The 17,967-nt window shown below is 40.2% G+C and overlaps 1 protein-coding gene across 1 annotated transcript; it reads right to left on the bottom strand.

Moving 5' to 3' along the window:
• Positions 1-10,291: 10,291 nt before the first annotated feature.
• On the bottom strand, positions 10,292-13,427 carry LOC137185324 (transmembrane protein 26). The gene is made up of 3 exons (XM_067593662.1): positions 13,223-13,427; positions 12,134-12,278; positions 10,292-11,504 (listed from the first exon to the last, which is right to left on the bottom strand). The coding sequence occupies exons 1-3, from the start codon at positions 13,414-13,416 to the stop codon at positions 10,764-10,766; spliced, it is 1,080 nt and encodes a 359-aa protein (XP_067449763.1). The 5' UTR covers positions 13,417-13,427; the 3' UTR covers positions 10,292-10,763.
• Positions 13,428-17,967: the final 4,540 nt, after the last annotated feature.

Genomic DNA, 17,967 nt, shown 5'->3' with positions numbered 1-17,967 from the left:
TCCACACTAATATGTTTTTGTTTTAAAACGAAAAAAAATCGCCATCCACTCGAGCATTTTAGCACCATTTCAGAAATAATCTCGGTCCATTCTAACATGCCTGAAAACACATATCACATGACTATTCATATACACTGGGCATGTGCGTGCTGGTGTAAACAGGAAGCAGATTGTCAACACTGTGGTTAGTTGCTTACTTGCAGAAAATACTACAGACAAAGAACAGCAATGGCGAAAAGTAAGATTTCTTTGCTTGGACTGACGACAAGGTTGAACTTTTACTGAAAGTAACACATTAGCAAGCTTCAAAAAACTTGTCTTCTTTGACCAACACATGAACTTTGAGTGTCACACAAAGAAAGTGGTCCAATACTGTTTCTTACATCTAAGAAACATTGCAAAAATCAAAGCCATACTATCCTTTCTAGATCTGGGAAAAATAATTCATGTTTTTGTCTCCTCTCGTCTTGATTATTGTAATTCACTGTTCACTACCCTGAGTCGCTCTTCTGTGTATTGGCTCCAGTTGGTCCAAAATGAGGCCATGAGACTGTTAGCTAATACACAACGTAGGTCACACATCACACCAGTGTTGGCCAACCTGCGTTGGTTACCAGTAGAATGTAGAATTGATTTTAAAATTCTTTTAATTACCTATAAAGCACTACACGGGTGGCCCCACTTTATATTTCTGAATTATTGTGTCCCCTGGCCACAGTGACATCATTGAGGTCTACTGACCAATGCCTTCTGGCTGTCCTGAAATCTAGGCTTAAGACCAAGGGTGACCATGCTTTTGCAGTTGTTGCCGCCACCCTCTGGAACCATCTTCCCCTAGATATAAAAAACGCAGAGTCTGTCGATAGTTTTAAGAAGCTGTTCAAAACTCATCTGTTTCATAAGCACTTTGTGTCATAATATGTGTTTGCTCACTGTGTTGCTTTCATTGTTTTTATTGTTGTATCTGACTTCTGTGTCTGCCCTTTTATGTTTCATTTTTTAAACTTTTTATTTTATTTTATTTTATTTTATTTTATTTTATTTTATTTTATTTTCTCTCAATTGTTTGCATAGTACAGCACCTTGTAACTCTAGTTTTGAAAGATGTTTTATAAATAAAGTTTACTTACTTACTTATTTACATTAGTGACTGATAAGACCCAATCAGGAGGCGAACGTGGGTGTCTGCATCATCATTTTCAAAAGTCTCTGTTTCTGCCTATTCAGACTAAAACGCAATCCCAGAGTTTCAAACTAAAACAGGGTAAGCAGCATTTCTCTGCTGACCCAAAGTCTCTGTTTTAGTAGTGTGGACACTAGGCCTTAGCAAGTTATGCATTTTAAAAAGAAAACGTATTAGTGTGGATGTAGCCTATATGTGCTGCATTGACTGCTTTATACTAAATCCTTTCAAGTCCAGACTCACATTTAGAGCCAACGATCACCATTTCATAAGTTTACTTAGTTCCTCTCAGAAAACTGAGATTGTATTGAAGTTTCTGAGAAAATTCACTACTTCTCTCAGGTTTGATTCTCAATAGATACATTTCACTTCTAATGTCTGTTTTATGAGTTTTATTTGGAAGATAATAAAGCCCTTATGTGTAGGATTTGATGCATGACTATAGTGACCCTTGTAGTAGTATCAAAAAGGACACTCTAACAGGATTGTTTAATTTTTTTACAACCCAAAATTATTTGAATAATTTGAAAGATGTTGGCCTAATTCTAGCTCATTGATGGCTGTTTTCCTCTGGTTGGAGAAGTGATCAACCAATCAGAGGTTTGTGGGCAGGATTAAGAACATAGCTAGTCAGCTACCTAGCCACACTGATGATAAATATTGACAGAAAAAGTGTGGATGAGATCAATGCAGCTGCACAAGCTGTGGTAGGTCAACTTGCAGATATAACAACTCTTAAATCAGCATATTTCTTCACTTCTGTGTCAGCTGAAAAGGACATCAACGGGACACACACTCACTACTGTTTCAAGTTTCAAACCATTAACATCTCAGCACTAGATAAAATATTTTCTCAAATGAAATCGTCTACCTCTGGTGTAGATATAATCACAACTTTTATAGAGATGCTCCCCTCTGTTGGTCATTTTATTCTTTTGATTATGAACAGTTCTCTAACTTATGGTAATTATCCCATTTGTTTTAAACATGTAATAATCCAACCATTACTGAAAAAAGCCTCATTTGGATCCTGTATTGCTTAATAATTACAGACCAATTTCTAAATTATCATTTTTATCTAAGGTGCTTGAGAAAGTTATTTCAACTCAATTAGTATCTTTTATGAATAGTAATAATACTTTTAATAGTTTTCAGTCAGGTTTTAGAGCCTGCCATAGCACAGAGACAGCCCTCATGAAGGTTTCTAATTATCTATTTTTAACAGCTGATAGAGGTGACTGCATAGTCCTGGTGCTTTTAGATTTGAAGGCTGCCTTTGACACAATTGATCACTCCATTTTCCTGCACCATCTAGAAACCTAGGTTGGTCTTAAGGGAGCTGCTCTACAACTACTCTGTTCATACCTCTCCAATAGGACCTTCTCTGTTGTCATAACAAAACACCTGTTCCTCTGTTGCCCATTTAAATTGTGGTATTCCTACAGGCCTTATCCTTGGCCCACTGCTGTTTCAATATACATCATTCCTCCCAGCCGGATCATTCAGAGCCTTAGTATCTCCCACCACTGTTACACAGATGACACAATGTTATATGTCCCTCTTCAGACCAACAACCCCAGCAGCCTTAATAATCTGTTTGCCAGCCTCAGTGATGTTAAATGTTGGCTGTCTCAAAACTTTTTACAATTCAACGACAGTAAGTCTGAGGTCATAGTCGTTAGTCCCACGAATTCTACCAGCCTGTTTCTCAGTAAGCTTGGTTCCCGGACCAAAAACATTAAGCAGTCTGCTAGAAATCATGTTATTTTTGATGCAGATCACTGTTTTGATGCTCAATCAAAAAATGTTTTCCAGTTCTGCTTTTTCAACTCAAAAAAATCTCTAAAATCAGATCAGTCCTTTCTCCTACTGATTTATGTAAGGTACATACATGCATTTATTTTCTCCGGCCTTGACTACTGCAATGCACTTTATGCCGGCGTCAGTCAGAGCTCCCTTCACCGACTCCACCTGGCACAGAACGCTGCTGCCCAGATTTTAAATGGCACTAAGAGATATGAACATATTACTGCAGTACTTGCCAACCAACACTGGCTGCCCGTTACATTCCGCATTGATATTAAAATTCTATTTATCACTCTTAAAGCATTAAATAGCCTTGCTCCAAATTACATCAAGGACTTATTAACCCCCTGTGTGCCTGGGTGTTCACTTAGATCAGGATGGGGCACTTCTGGTTATTCCTGGGTCTGGGCTAGTGACCAAAGGTGACCAGGCTTTTGCTGTCAGAGCCCCCAAACTGTGGAACAGGCTGCCTATCGAGAACAGGCAACATTTTTAGTGTCTTTTAAATCTCTTCTTAAAAGATTATTTTATCAGAAAGCTTTTATGAATGTTTGATATGTTGCTGTGTTTTGTTATCCCACTTCTGACAGTTTATTTTCTGTGTGTAACTTCATTTTAATCCCCTCTGTGTTATGATCTCTGTTTGTTTTTCTTTTGTTTTTTATTGCCTTTTCTTCTTCTTTCTGTTAAGCACTTTGTAACTTTGTTAAGAAAAGTGTTATATAAATAAAGTTTATTATTATCATATATTACTGACTGCTAAGCGCAATTTCCCAACAAGATATCAGATAACATAAACATAATCACATATGCTATAATCACACAAAAATGTATACATGGGGGCTTTAATGTTTAAAGTAGATTGCATTTGGGGTGTGTGATTGACAGGTCTCTCAGCCTATCACAGTGAGCCATGCTGGTTGCAGCTCACTTGTCTGTACAAAATGCAGATTTTACACAAATTGTGGATATTCTGTTGGTAGTAAACCCAAATGCAGTCTTCAAAACATCTCCTCAGAAACCACCAAATTGCCACCTCCATGTTCCTCAGTCTTGAAGTCCCATATAAAAAGAAATTCAATCTCGTATACTATTTACACTGTAAGTGGCAGAATAATAGTAGTAGCAGCACAACATCTTTCTGATGTGAACATCCCTCAGTCTTTCACCAACAAGCACTTGTAGGCTGCACTGGTAAAAAGTAGTCAGGAGTGGCCAGCTCTGTTCGCGGAGGACAGAATTAGGACATCATCATGTCAATGTGGGGATATCACAACACATATGGCTAAAACAACACAAGCTAAATTCAAAAACGTGTTTGTTCATCGAGTCCCCACAACTGTCTGTATTATGTTGTCCAGTCAGACAGTCGACTGCATTTCCTCAATAGAACTGGCAACGTGGCCTTGGCCCGTATAACCAGAGGCCATGTTGTAGATTGGAAATGGGTAAAGTGGCAGCTCTCCCAGCTCGGACAAACTGGGGGATGGCAAAGGAGGCAGCCAATTAATATTTCAACAATACATCTTCTGTGGCCTAAGATTGACTGACTAAACTGCTAGCTGTCAGAGCAGTTATCTCCAAAACTGCCATGCGGGTAAGAATTCAGAATGCTTTCTTTAGAAAAGAATTTCATATTCATTACTTACTTTTACATTCTGTATAAAATTGGTTACGGAAGCAATTAACACTGGGGGAAAATGAAATGAATATAAATAAGGCTGAGAGACAACAAGTCAAAGTTATCAGACACCTGAGGTGCTAATAGTCTGTTCCAGCTTTGGTTTGTCATGAATTCGCTGAAAGTTAGACCAAGCACTGCAACACTCAGGATCAGGAAAAATAAATGACTTATATGCCAGGTAAATAATGAAAGGTAATTCTTGACCTTGGAACACTAGTTTGACAATTTTTTTGCTAAACTATCTTAAATTTGTATGTATTTGAAGAAATGCATCCTTCTTATGTCTATTCCTTACAAAGCAGTTTATCTGTAAATGTGGAAGATTGTTACTTGATGAGGATGGCAAACGTTACAGCAGGGTTACATCATGGGCATCTCCTGGGATCTCTAATGCACAGTACATGTGTGGCAAACACTGAGTGTGAATAGCTATTCATTTACTGGAAAGCTATTCACACCCCATGTTTATATGCCCGCACCAGAAAAAAAAAGCATTGGTCATCTGTTCAAACTAGTTCAAAGACCTATATTTATACTTACCTTTCTTTTTATGGTGCAAATAATGACTAATGAGGAGCTTGAGGAGGATAGTTGGGTCAACAAAGCGTAAGACTTTGACATGGGAGGCCACAGTTTGCATTCTGTGAATGTTGGTCCTGTCGATCTAAATCAGGTAGTTTTAGTTGAACCAGGAAAAAACATAGAGGTGGCGGATCAGAAACTGTTATTTGTAACTATTTTTAAACTTTTGAGACTGTTTTTGAAAGCACTGACAAAAGCAAGTGTTGGGAAAGTTACTTAAAAAATTTAACAATTTACACATTTTATATTACTCCTTTAAAAAAAGTAATCACAATACTTTTCTAATTACTCAACTTTAAAAGTAATTTTACAATTGTTACTCAGCCCACCTCTGTCAAAGATACTTTCTAAACTACTTCAAAGCCTCCACACCCACATGTTCCATCTTCTGTGTTTAACACATGTAAAAATAGAAAAGGAGACGGTGTGGTTCAACAAGCAGCCAGCCTACAGTTTGGAGGTATTTACTGATTCTCTCAGCCTCCAACTCTGAACTAAAGCAGTTGATTCCTGACTGTAGACTTAACAGAGGGTAATGTTAGCAAGCCAGCTAAGAAGACACAGTACAACTTTCCCAATATATAGAGAACATAATGGAACACAAGTTACATTAAAAATAGGGCAGTTTGGAAGCCAATGAAAAACGACTAATTTTGTCGTTTAGCTGACAGGATTTGTCGGATCTACCACACTGGCTCAGGTTCTCTCCCCCCCAGGGAGTTGCTGTTCCACGGTCTAAAAGTCAGTTTCCATGTTTAAAGGTGCCTAGATCTATCACCCTGATCTTCCCTGATCCAACAGGTGTTGACTTGACCCCTGTACCTCTTGCCCTGGTGTGATGGTGACACGCAGCAGTTACTTTGTGAGTCAATATCAATGCACAGCTATGTGTCATCACCTTGTGCAGTTTGAGGACTCAAGGGTCGTATATCTATAGACTGCAAGATCTCTGAGATGCATTAGAGCGGTATGTATGAGTGTGACAACATCCAAATGAGTTAAAAACCTCTCCAGGAAGAGAGTTACCTTAGTCTGATGATGGACTAAACACCCCCCTTGAACCTGATACGTGAACTCCTCAATTGATTTTGAGGCGTTCATGTGTCTTCAGATAGAAGGGATAAAACGATTTCACCGTGCAGAGTACCTGAACTCCTCAGCACAGGATGTAGAGAATGACCCCTGGGTGCCTTGTTTTAGATGTGCACAGGGTGCCACTGACTGGGAGGAGATCACATAGCAGACCAGGCACATGTTGGCCTCAGCTGGTGTGAAACTAACAAATAATTTAGCTGATAAAAAGATACAGTTTAAAAGTTTTGTCTGCAAATACACTGTGATTTGCTAGAAATTAGGCATTACAGGCACCTCTATATCACGCTGTTGCCTATCTGAGAATCGTGTATTGTGTGAAGACAAGGCCGTATACCACAACCAGTGAAGTAAAGCTCATTATTTTGCCATCCGTGGTGTTACATGCCGGATCCTCAGCCGCCTGTCAGAAAGTTGTGGAGTTCAATTGAAGTTTGCCTTTGTTTTCACTCTTCCTCTGTTGCTGTAACATTTCATGGCATGTTGACAGGTTTATCTGTAGGACTGGAGGCTGATGAGGCACACCTTGGCGTGTTTGGACTTCCTGATTAGTTGACACAAAATAGGGAAATTGTGGCATGTGGTGAAAACACTCCTGCTGTCATGGAAAATGCACCTGCTCAGGTTGAGTGAATTTCTCTCTCTGCCTTTCTCTTTCTCTCTTTGGCTTCATTATAACTTCTGCAGCCTTAAGGTTCTGTTGGAAATATCAACACCATGTTTACCATGCATGAAAAACAAAGTGGTAAATATGTGTAAATATGACAAGCAATAATTTTCTATTATTCTTGACAGCTAATTCGAATATTGCTAAATAGACCTCCTGTTCACATGATGGAGAAGTATAGCTTACTATTTATTATTGTATTATTATTTAGTGTAAGTTATTTGACATTACACAAACACACACAAGTAAATTTCTGGGCAGACTCATTCCTTGATCTCTACTCATGCTCAATTTTTTATATAATTATCACATGAATAAATCGAGATATCAATTACATGCTTCATCTTCTTCATTCTGCTTCTGCTAGGTTGTTTGTGCCATTTAATTTTTTTTTTAATGAAAACTGCATCCACCACACAAGACTGGATTACAAACTGAGGAAAGTGAGCAACTGCTCTCAGACCCTCAGGGGGCCCAAAGGCCCCAAGTTCAATGTGTGACCATCGGTTTGTGGTAACTTGATTCATTGTTAATTTCAGAGTTAAAGTTCATTTTTGACAGTGAAAACAGAAGTCTGACAAAACTCAATGTCAACTTACTAGCTCTTACTAGCGCTGAAAGAGCTTTCTCAGTTGTCATGGAAATAGTTCATCACTTCTCATATGACCTTGAGTTGAGATTTTTTTGTCAAATTTCACATTTGTAAGAGTTATGAACCAAACGTTGAGCTTCAAATCTAGTTTTAATATCTGTATTTTTACAGTTTATTCAGTTGATATTGTGCCTACATGGTGCATATATCCTAAATAAATTTGTATTTAATCAAATAAACACTCAAAATGACACACGGCAAACCTGGTTGGTTTCTGGGTGCTGAGGGCGAAATGTAACAAAGCTGCTGTTTAAAGTCTGCTGTGTGCACTGTGCCTGATGGGCCGTTAAAGGTAACAAACAGGATACATACACACAGCAAAGAGAGAGGATGGATGATTTAACCTATCCCAACCACCAAAGGGGATACATTTTGTATTTTATTGTATTTCCAAAGAAGACACACCCAAATGTGCAACAAGTTGCATCTATAATTTCAACTTCTACAGCAGGGTGTGACTGTGTCTAAACATGGGAGAGCAGCAATCAATCAAAAATCAGTTTGAGTTCCGTAACTAAAAATATAAGAGCTGTTAGTCAAGTACCTTCAGTATGACTAATACCCTCATCAGTCCAAATAAATGATATGTTGTCTTTTATCAGTCGTTCCACTTTGTCCTCAGAAACATGATCATATAAGCATTTGAGAGTGGGAGAGTATATCACACGCAGAGACTTTGCTTTCTTTCTTAATTAATTGATCTAATCAGAGATGTACATGTAGGAGCTTTTAAGGAGCACCTGAAAGCAGCATAACTCTTTTCATGTGAAAACATCTCTTACAGTCAAGTGCTTGTGAGGGTTGATTTTTTAATTTTTTTTTTTTTTTTTTTGTATCTGTGTGCACTGGAGTTTCAGGCTTTGAGTTTCCACGCTCTCTTCCTCTCACTCTATCTATCTAGGGCAGCCCGTGGATCAGCTGACATCCCCATCCTCCCACATGCCCACACAATCTTGTTAAAGCATGCAGTTAATCTGAAGAGGAAAAGGACTCTCTTCACAAGCAAGCGGCTCTTTCATCACCCTATTGTATTGCCCACATCAGGTTGTCACATGAATATCGGATTCTCCCGACACTCAGGTGCTTAGAGAAGAAGCTGTGCCCTCATATTGGCTCTGTGCGATGCCATTTTCCTGGGAGTGACTTTTTAAATTGGGCATTATCTAGCACTCTAGGAGCATAGGCGACATTGTGTTGCTAGAAGAATTAACATCTCAGTAGGAACTCTCCATTAATTTTTCTCTTCTTTCTCTTAAAAGTTGGCTCCACCATCAATAATTTAGGCCAAAGTGCCGCCACAAAGATGAAACAGAGGAAGTACAGTTGTGCTCTCCAGCACATCCTCTGGAGGAAGCCTAGTCGTCGATTTTGGAAATCTTCCTCATATTCTATGCATTTTTATACTGAAGCATGCACAACAAAGGGATGAAAACACATAAATGCTCTCTTAGTCTCTTCTCTGGCTCTTTATGTCTCTATCTTTCTTTCATCGTGAGCTCATTGAAAACAAAGAGTCCCACCTCATTCAGAGCCTTAGATTCTATCATCATCTTGCAGGCCATTTGAAGTGCAGCAATTTGATGGACACAGATACAGGCCAACGTGAGAAAGGCCTCTGATTGAATCGCCACTCGTTGCTTTTGCTGCTCTTCATTCCCAGCCTGTCCAAAAGAGTGTAAGAGACAAGGAGGGAGAGGGTCATCCATAAATGCAGGAGGGCTATATCCCAGCCCTCATTTGACAGGAGAGGTATTGTCTGGACCAGTGGGGTGGGGGGTGGAGGGGTATTTTGCTATGGCAATTGTCCCCACCATGAAGTGGCTCGAAACCTTGAGACCCCGGGCTTCCACTCAAACACTTCTCCGTCCTTGTGGGCTCTCAAAGAGTCTCTCACTTTTATGTGCTGCAGAGAAATATTTGAAAAGCACCTTCCATCTCTCAAAAGACAGAAAGTGAGAGCACATCATGTCGAACTTGAACGACTCCCACATAATCACGAGTGTGCTTTTTCAGACATAATAAAAATGCACCAAGCTCTCAAACAGGCTTCCATGGGCTGATTGTGCTCAAGAGGAAAATGAGCCTTGAAAAATGAAGCAAACCTCTTCACTCTCCTCCTACTTACTGTGCGAGGTGTCTTTAGATTGACTACATCAGACTATTGATTAAAGAGCCCGAAGGTGATTACATTTTTTAAATTCATTCACCACATGGATTCCCTCTTCCTCAATGTATTGTCAGGTCTTACAGACTTAGAGACTTAAAGTGGAAATTTTCTTACTGAATCCCAAAAAAGCTCAAGTTCAGTATTGCTGCTGTGCTGCTGTCTCACTGTTGTTTTGCTCTATGTAACCGGCATGTATGTTCCAGTCAAATTAAACACTGTATAGATATATATATATATATATGTGTGTGTGTGTCTGTGTGTGTGTGTGTGTGTGTGTGTGTGTGTGTGTATGTGTATGTGTATGTGTATGTGTGTGTGTGTGTATGTGTGTGGTGCTTTGGTTGACTTGGCAACACTGCCATCTCATGGTGATCAGAGTAACAAAACAGCACTGTACTTTGCTGAAACATCTTCATTATAAAAGGTTTATTAATTAAGCAAGACATGTTATCACCATCTTAAACTGCCATGCTAATTCAATTCATGTGATGTCTCCTGTCAAGGTCATCATCATTTTCATCATGATCATCACAACACAAAGAGAGCTGGCATTTTTATTACAAACATAATGAAATTACATCATTGCAAGCTGTCTCTGATTAAAACAAAATGTGTTTTACTGTAAAGCATAAAGCTATGTTCATTTGGTTTCGGCTACCCTGTTAATTCACACATATATAAAAGAGGTTGACAGTTCCTGTTAAAGTTGTTGAACTGATTTTAATCATTGGAGGAACCTCCTCTGACTGAAACACCACTTTTTTTAAAGGTTTTATCACAGGAGTTGCATAAATTAATCTCTGATCTTCTCAGTGGGGACTTATTCTCTTCTCTTGTGGTCTATTTCTAGGCACTGAACAAACTGAAATGCAAGAGATGGCGGCTTGTTGTATGAAAGCCCCCCCCCCCCCCCCCCTCCGAGGGCCAAAGTTATGCCTCATGGCATTTTAAGCCTTTCTCTACCTGGACACCTCTCTGATCTACTTCCCTCTCAGTCCCCCCGTCCGTGTCTGTATGACAGCTCTGCTCTCCATAACACTCCTCTCTACCCTCTTCTTCCTGTTTCTCCTCTTCCCTGCTGCCCCTCTGGGTTGGACACTGGAGCACCCGAGCAGCACACCTCTCCAACCCCAATTCCTCGGCCTGCTGCTTGCACTGCACCACAAAGATTCGATAAAGCTCCAACAGGACGATGAGGATGTTCTTGCAGGTGAAGAAGATCATCAGCTGGTTGAGTACCTGCTCTTGCACCATGAGGTAAAGTCGGTAAAGCAGGAATGGGCCATCTTGGAGTCCCACTGTGAGCAGCAAGCTCCACACTTCACTGGAGCAGCAGGAGACGAATGAGGATGGAGAGGCAGGGCAGCAGGGGTGACCACCCTTTGGGGGTCGCGTCTGAGTGAGCACCAGAGGAAACTGCATGAGCGCCCAAGAGAAGAGAGACAAGCCGATGATGACAACTGCCCAGTTGGTTTTGACCTCGGGTTCCCTGAAGGTGTCGAAGATGTCCAGGATGTCAGCACCCAGTCCAACGTAGACCATGAGGAGCTGGGAGAGCTGGTCCCGGGACATGTACCCCTTGGGCATCAGCCAGCGACCAAGAACCAACACTATGAGCATGGTCTGCTCCAGACCAGCCACCCAGTTTTCTGGGTCCAGCTCCACGATGCCCTGGATGAATGAAACAGCACGAAAACATTAGAGAACAACATTTTTCACAGTTTGTCATAGAGCAGAGAATTTCCTCCGGTTTCTCACTGAGTTTTCCTGCTATTTCAATTCTTTGTACCATGAAAGTATAACACTGTCACATCTTGATATGTGAAAAAGTGAAATGTATGAACAAGGAGATACATTGGCAAATATCTGCACAACGAGGTATCTCCTCTCTATTCTCGATGTAATTCTGATGACTTGTGAGTCAGCCCCTCATTGTGTCGGGGTTCATTGAGTTTATCCTGACAGCACCCCTTGACATTCCACAGTGTTTCCCAAAACACTACATCTTCAAGTTTCAGAAGCTGCCACCCAGCCTCAAGCACAGCCATGGGGCAAGAAAGCTCCCAAATCCTACATGAAAGAAACTGCACTAAAACCACCCCAGAAGGGGAGAGATCTGAGAGTTTTTCAAGCAGGAGCCTATCTGGACTTCATCTCAATGTGTCTATTACACATTTCCTGCATCTAATAGTTTATCCACCCCCTTACTAGATTAAAATCTTATCTGATATCAGGTGTTGCTTTAATGTGGCTGCGTGGAGGTTGAGGCGGGGAGGGCAGTTTTGTGGTGGGACGCCTACCGCTGTGATTGGGATGTGAGCCAGCAAATGAAGTTCAGGGCCTGAGGAATTGTTGACAGGAAGCTTGGACTGCAGCAGGCTCAGCTCCAGAAACCAAATGGAAGGGATGACAGTACTGAGGTAGAGGAAAACCATGGGGGAGAACCTAAAAGAGGACCGCCAATGGAGAGGGAGGGGAGGGGAGTTGGGGGGGGGAGGTTATTTTTAGTGACATGCTTTTTTTTTTTTATTTGCCACCCAATAAAGAAGAAAGAGGCCCCCTTTTTTTCCAAAAGAAGCATCGAATTTCAGACAGGCAATTATTCTCATCATATATGCAAATCCCACTTGACAGTGTAAAGCCTTCTCCATGAGGAGAGAACTTCAAAGTAAGATTCAGTGAGAAAGAGAGAGGCCTGAAGAAAGCGTGCGTCAGAGGATGTTCGCTGCGTATGTGCTGGAGAGCTACAGCTTTTGAATGAGACACAGCTTGGTGTTGACTGAAGTGTGACACTAAATGCTCATATCCTTTTGAGGCTTGCATAATAAAGGTTGACCTTAGTGTATATTTACTCAAGCCAAATTTTTTTTAAAGAAGAAAGCCAGCTGGTCAGAAACGTCTCGAGCCAGCAGGATAAATTTTCTCCAAGACAGGATAGGAAAGGCTGTGACAGAGATGTCATAGTCAGTGAAATACGGAGCAATAACACTGCAGAGGAATAGATTTGTTTTTGATAGACAGTTAAAGAGAGAAAGAGCTGCAGAGGATAACAGAGAATTTAGTGGCAGAGAATATTACAGGCCTTACACAAGCTGCCTCTCAACGCCCTGGGCAGATGGGCTGTAAAGTGTTCACACAGTTACAAGTTCAGGAGTTATTTACTCCCCACTCAAAACGGGCTTTCAAAGTCTGGCTACACCTCAGTCCTCATGTCACCCCTTTAAAAAGAACAAAAGCAGTGGGCAAATAGGTTTGTACATGCCAATTTAGCCCACAAACATGTTTCTTTGTTCATCACATCACTATTAAATGAATGAAATTGTGTTTCTCGTTTAACTTTGAAAGGGGCACTCCACCCATTCATCGTGTTTTGACCTACGAAGTGTTACCATTTCCATTCTGCGTTGCGGGTGCACTTCAGTGTGATGGCCATTTCCACGCCCAGCAGAGCCACACCCGTCAGCAGCAGCCAATAGAGCGGCTCTCCTTTAACAGCCACCACACGCCACACTGTCACCACCCCGTGGACCGCAAACAGGAAGCGACTCAGCAAAGCCAGCAGGATGTTCAGAAGAGAGCACATGATGCACCGCAGAAAACCTGCGGAGAAGATCATTTTCTTATGTTATATATATATATATATATTTATATCTACTCACTTATCTTCTTACTGTGAATTACGGACATTTTGTAGATGAGTAATAACAACACAAGACTGTAAATAAGAGTTTACCTATTGGGGTATTTTGAACATAAACCATTTTGCAATTGTAGCATTTAGTGTAACACAACCAGAAAATGAAACTTTAACTAAAAATGGATTACATTGTTAGAAGTGTTTGCAAAATAACATCACTAAAATATACAGTGAAGGAGAACAGAGTTAATTAAAATTAATAAAATTCAAAATAAATTAAAATAAACTGTTATGCATGGATGGAACAACCCCAGACTTTACATATTGATGGCGACCAAGAACTAAATCTGATTTTAATACCTAAGTAGAACTCCAAGTTTTAACTTCTGAAACTTTCTTCTTCAGATAAAAAGGCTATAAACTGAATTTAGGTGAGTTTCCCAACCAATGCATCCCTGGATTTTACTCTTGTCTTAATTAAAACTAAATAATTAATAGTTTTTGGTCTTGTTTGATAATGATTGAACCACAGATGTCTACACAGATGTTGATTTACAGTTTGTCAGATTGTGGGACATAGTATTAGGCCGGCTGTGGTTCAGGAGGGTCGTCCGCTAATCAGAAGTTCAGTGGTTCGATCCTCGACTCCTCCTTTCCGCATGTCGAAGTGTCCTTGGGCAAGATACTGAAGCCCATCTGCCAACGGTGTGTGAGTGTGTGTGTGTGTGCGTATGTGAATGGGTGAGTGAGCAGCAGAAACATTGTAAAGCACTTTATAAATTCAGCCATTTACCATTTTACCATTTAATATTAAATGACTAAAATCCTTTCTGTGTGCCATATAAGTGCTTTAACAGATTGTTCTTGCAAAGTTGATGAAAGTTGAGGCTGATTCAGCATTTTGGCAAAAAGTGCATACAGTATACAAAGGAATGGCCAAAGAAAGGCTGACAGTAAATATAAACTGATGAAAAATGTTTGATGAAACTGATTATATAGATTGTCAAGAGTGAGAGAAAGAAAGAGCAGATAAATGAGAACTACTTTACACTTGAAACTTTAGTGAATAATGTTGTATAAGTCGCAACAATAAAGTGCTTTATGATGTTTCAAACATAATATAGTTTTACTGATGTCTTTCGGCAATAAACTTAATGCCCAACCATAAAGGTTCCTCGCAATAAAGAATGGACAAGTGCCAAAGGCCTCCTCAGTTTGATTGCATTTTGCAATAAATTTAAGGAATAAACTCACACAGATTGGTCTGCGTCAGACTGCCACAAACTAAACCAAACATGAGAAATTAGTAAAAACTTATGTAACCCACTTCAACATTACACATCACATCCCCAGTTCACCTCTCAGTATCAATTATTGTTGCATGATGTTAGTGCACAAACAGTTCTCACTGTCAATTAGTGAGCAGGATTAAAGCTTTTGAGCTTTGGGGGAAATCAAAGCAAGCAGTGATTAGAAAGCAAAAGTTAGAGACATGAATCTGCAGTCAATATTAAAGGACTCCAGGAGGCTTTGCATGAGTTTGCTTAAATCTGATCTCTGCAGATTATTGTGATGACTTGATCGAGAGTTGGCTAGAAATATTCGTACCAATTTCCAAAATTTTATAAATGTTCAATCTGCAAAATGTTAAGCTTTGTCAATTTTAAATGTTGATAATTCATCGACAAACGTTTGTCGCAATAATCCATTTAGTCTGCAGTCATAAGTGGTAAAACTACATTGGAGGGGTCTTCCTGATGAACTGAAGAGCTAAAAAGCCAAAGCAATTTTTCACAACCTTTGTTAATGGCTTATAACTGATTTATAACTATAAATAACTATAAATATAGCAAGTAGTTAAATCTTATAAAGTAAACTTTATATTATAAGTTTTTTTCTTATTGAAATTGAACTGAATTAGACATTCAACTCATGTCTCTCTATAATAATATTATTTTCTGTCTCAAAAACAGTCAGTCTTGTGTTGCTGTTATTGTGAATGCCAATACGCCTCAAACAGAATTCATGCAATATGTATGGTGCAGTTGCATGCAGTACAAACCCACAATACAAGCTGGACTCCTCGCTGAGAATGGTTGAGATCAGTTTCGTCAGTGTATTTCCCAAAAGTTCTCAGAAGCTGTGCTGTAGAAAGTGACAACACCACAGCAGTCACACACAGTGACCTGGCCTCTATCTGTCTGATTTTTCCTTTTAAATGACAGCCACCTCCTAGACCCACTGGATGAGTAGGCATGTCAGCAGTGTGTGTGTGTTTGTGCATGTGTTCAATGGGGAGTAACTACTGTTCACTGGAGTAGAGTGTCAGTGTGCAGTAGTGTGTTCCATAAGTGTATATGTGTGTGTCTCCGTCCCCTTGGTGCCATTGTAAGAGATAACGTTTCCTGCCCCCAGCGCCCACATCTTCATCGTCATCCGTCATGATGTCATCTCTCCTGGCCCAGAACAAAGTTATCTCCCTGGGAGAAGCCAGCCCGCCGCACTCCCTGTTCAGAGAGCTCCCACCCATGCCTGCTCTGCCTCTGCACTGCTGGCCCTGATAACAGCTTCGCTCCATGGCCTCTGCACACACAAAAACATGGACTAACAAGAGAGAAAGAGGATGCTGATGGCCCCCTGAGCAATCACTACAGGAGTGTTTGGGTATGTTACTGCTATTGCATCAGAATGAGGATGCTGCGCCGGTTGATGCTGTCCAGGAATGTCAATCTACTAAAATGCTAAAGGGGAGCAAAGACAGATGACTGACAAGATGTTTTTTATTGTTTGGTCAGTGTGTAAAATTCATAAACATAGGTCAGCAATTTATCTGCAGAGTGGACATTGCTCCTAATAATATGATAATGCCATTTAGGCCTTAAACATGCATTATCTGATTTTCTGGCCTCTTGGGAGGGGGACAGAAATGAACTGTAAACACACAAATGTATTAGAATTGTCACATCCAGCAAACATGGAGCAGAATTAGCATTTACCGGTGTCTGTCCAGCTGATGAATCCAATATTCACTCTCCTTTTAGCTCTGTTTTAGTCTCCACCAACTCCTGAGAAAAATATTGAGCTATTTAGCTGCTAAATGCTCCACTATGTTCGCCAGCTAGTAGCTAGCTTTGCCGTTTGGTGCTGGACAGGTAAAGTACAGCTGGTTTATCAGAGCTTTTTCTCTGAAAACTGTGTCTGCTAACTGCTACTGGAGACAACATGTCTGTAATGATCATATCCAACCATCTTTCTCTAACCTTAACCAAGTGTTTTAGTTGCCAAATCTTAACAATAACCCATAGACTGTAAATAAAGATGGACGTAGCAAGGTGTGACATCACCTAGTGGTTTGCACTGGAGCTGGTCTGAAGCCCAGAGTTGCAGCTTATGGTCGGCGCCGTCTTTTCCGTTTGGAGCCAGGACCCTCCAAATATGGAATGCGGGATGTTGCCTTTCACACTGTGGATACACACCCCACCACCTCAGACCAATGTGAATACTAGCTTACTAGAGTTGTGACTAAGATACAGTTTAAAATTTGAAAAATGGTGGATAAACTTTGTAATGGTGACACTGTTTGTGATTTAACACAAACACATCTTTGGCATTTCTGTTCTGCAATTTCTTGCTATCTACCAGCCACTGATGTATTGGTCAGGCTGTCGTTGGTATATTCCTTGTCCCCAGAGAATGAATCCTGATATTTTGATGATCCTCTAACCTTTTCTGACCTTTCCACCAGAGCCACCATCAGGTAGAAATTTCTCCTTGTACACAAGAAATATCGCAATCTAACAGACAGATTTACATGAAATTTATGGAGCACTATCATTCTCCCCAGAGGATGAATCCTTTACATTTTGGCTGCTTCATGAGCATTCCTCTAATGCACTAATGGTAGATTCATCTAATGGTAGATGTAGCTTTAGACTCTGAAACTTTAAGTTGCAGTACACAATATCTGACTGTACATTTCTAAAAATATTTCCTTGAACTTAAACATCAAATTAAGTCTCACCGACAGTAGAATGCAGTAAGACAAGGCACCTGAGAAGCTACAATTATCATACAGGCAGTGCTGTGATGTTGAATCTAGTAGGAAATCTATGCAATTCTTTGACAGGGGAGCTGTGGTGCTTTCTCATCCCTAAATTGCCTGAAATCAATTTCCCAGTTCAGACAAAAAATGGACAACCTTTGAGAGTCTGAAATTATTAATACAGCACAATTCTTGACCTCTGTCAGCTGGGCATACACTTCAGTTATTTATAATACCTCAAATTAGAGTCTTCTTGTTGAAATCATATTCACTGCAGCTAATATTTTTGTTTTAGGAGATTAGGCATTCATCATTTCACATCTCAAACAACACTGAAATAAACAGACAATCGCTTCAGTGCCAGAGGGGATTTCAATGTTTTCTGTTTTTTTTTTTAAATCACACCCAACAACTGTTTGGATTTTAAGTTCAAGTGACCATCTGAAGCCAGGAGA

The sequence above is a fragment of the Thunnus thynnus genome, chromosome 6 (genome assembly GCF_963924715.1).
Source record: "Thunnus thynnus chromosome 6, fThuThy2.1, whole genome shotgun sequence".
NCBI lineage: Eukaryota > Metazoa > Chordata > Actinopteri > Scombriformes > Scombridae > Thunnus > Thunnus thynnus.
This window is presented reverse-complemented; position numbering and strand designations above follow the sequence as displayed.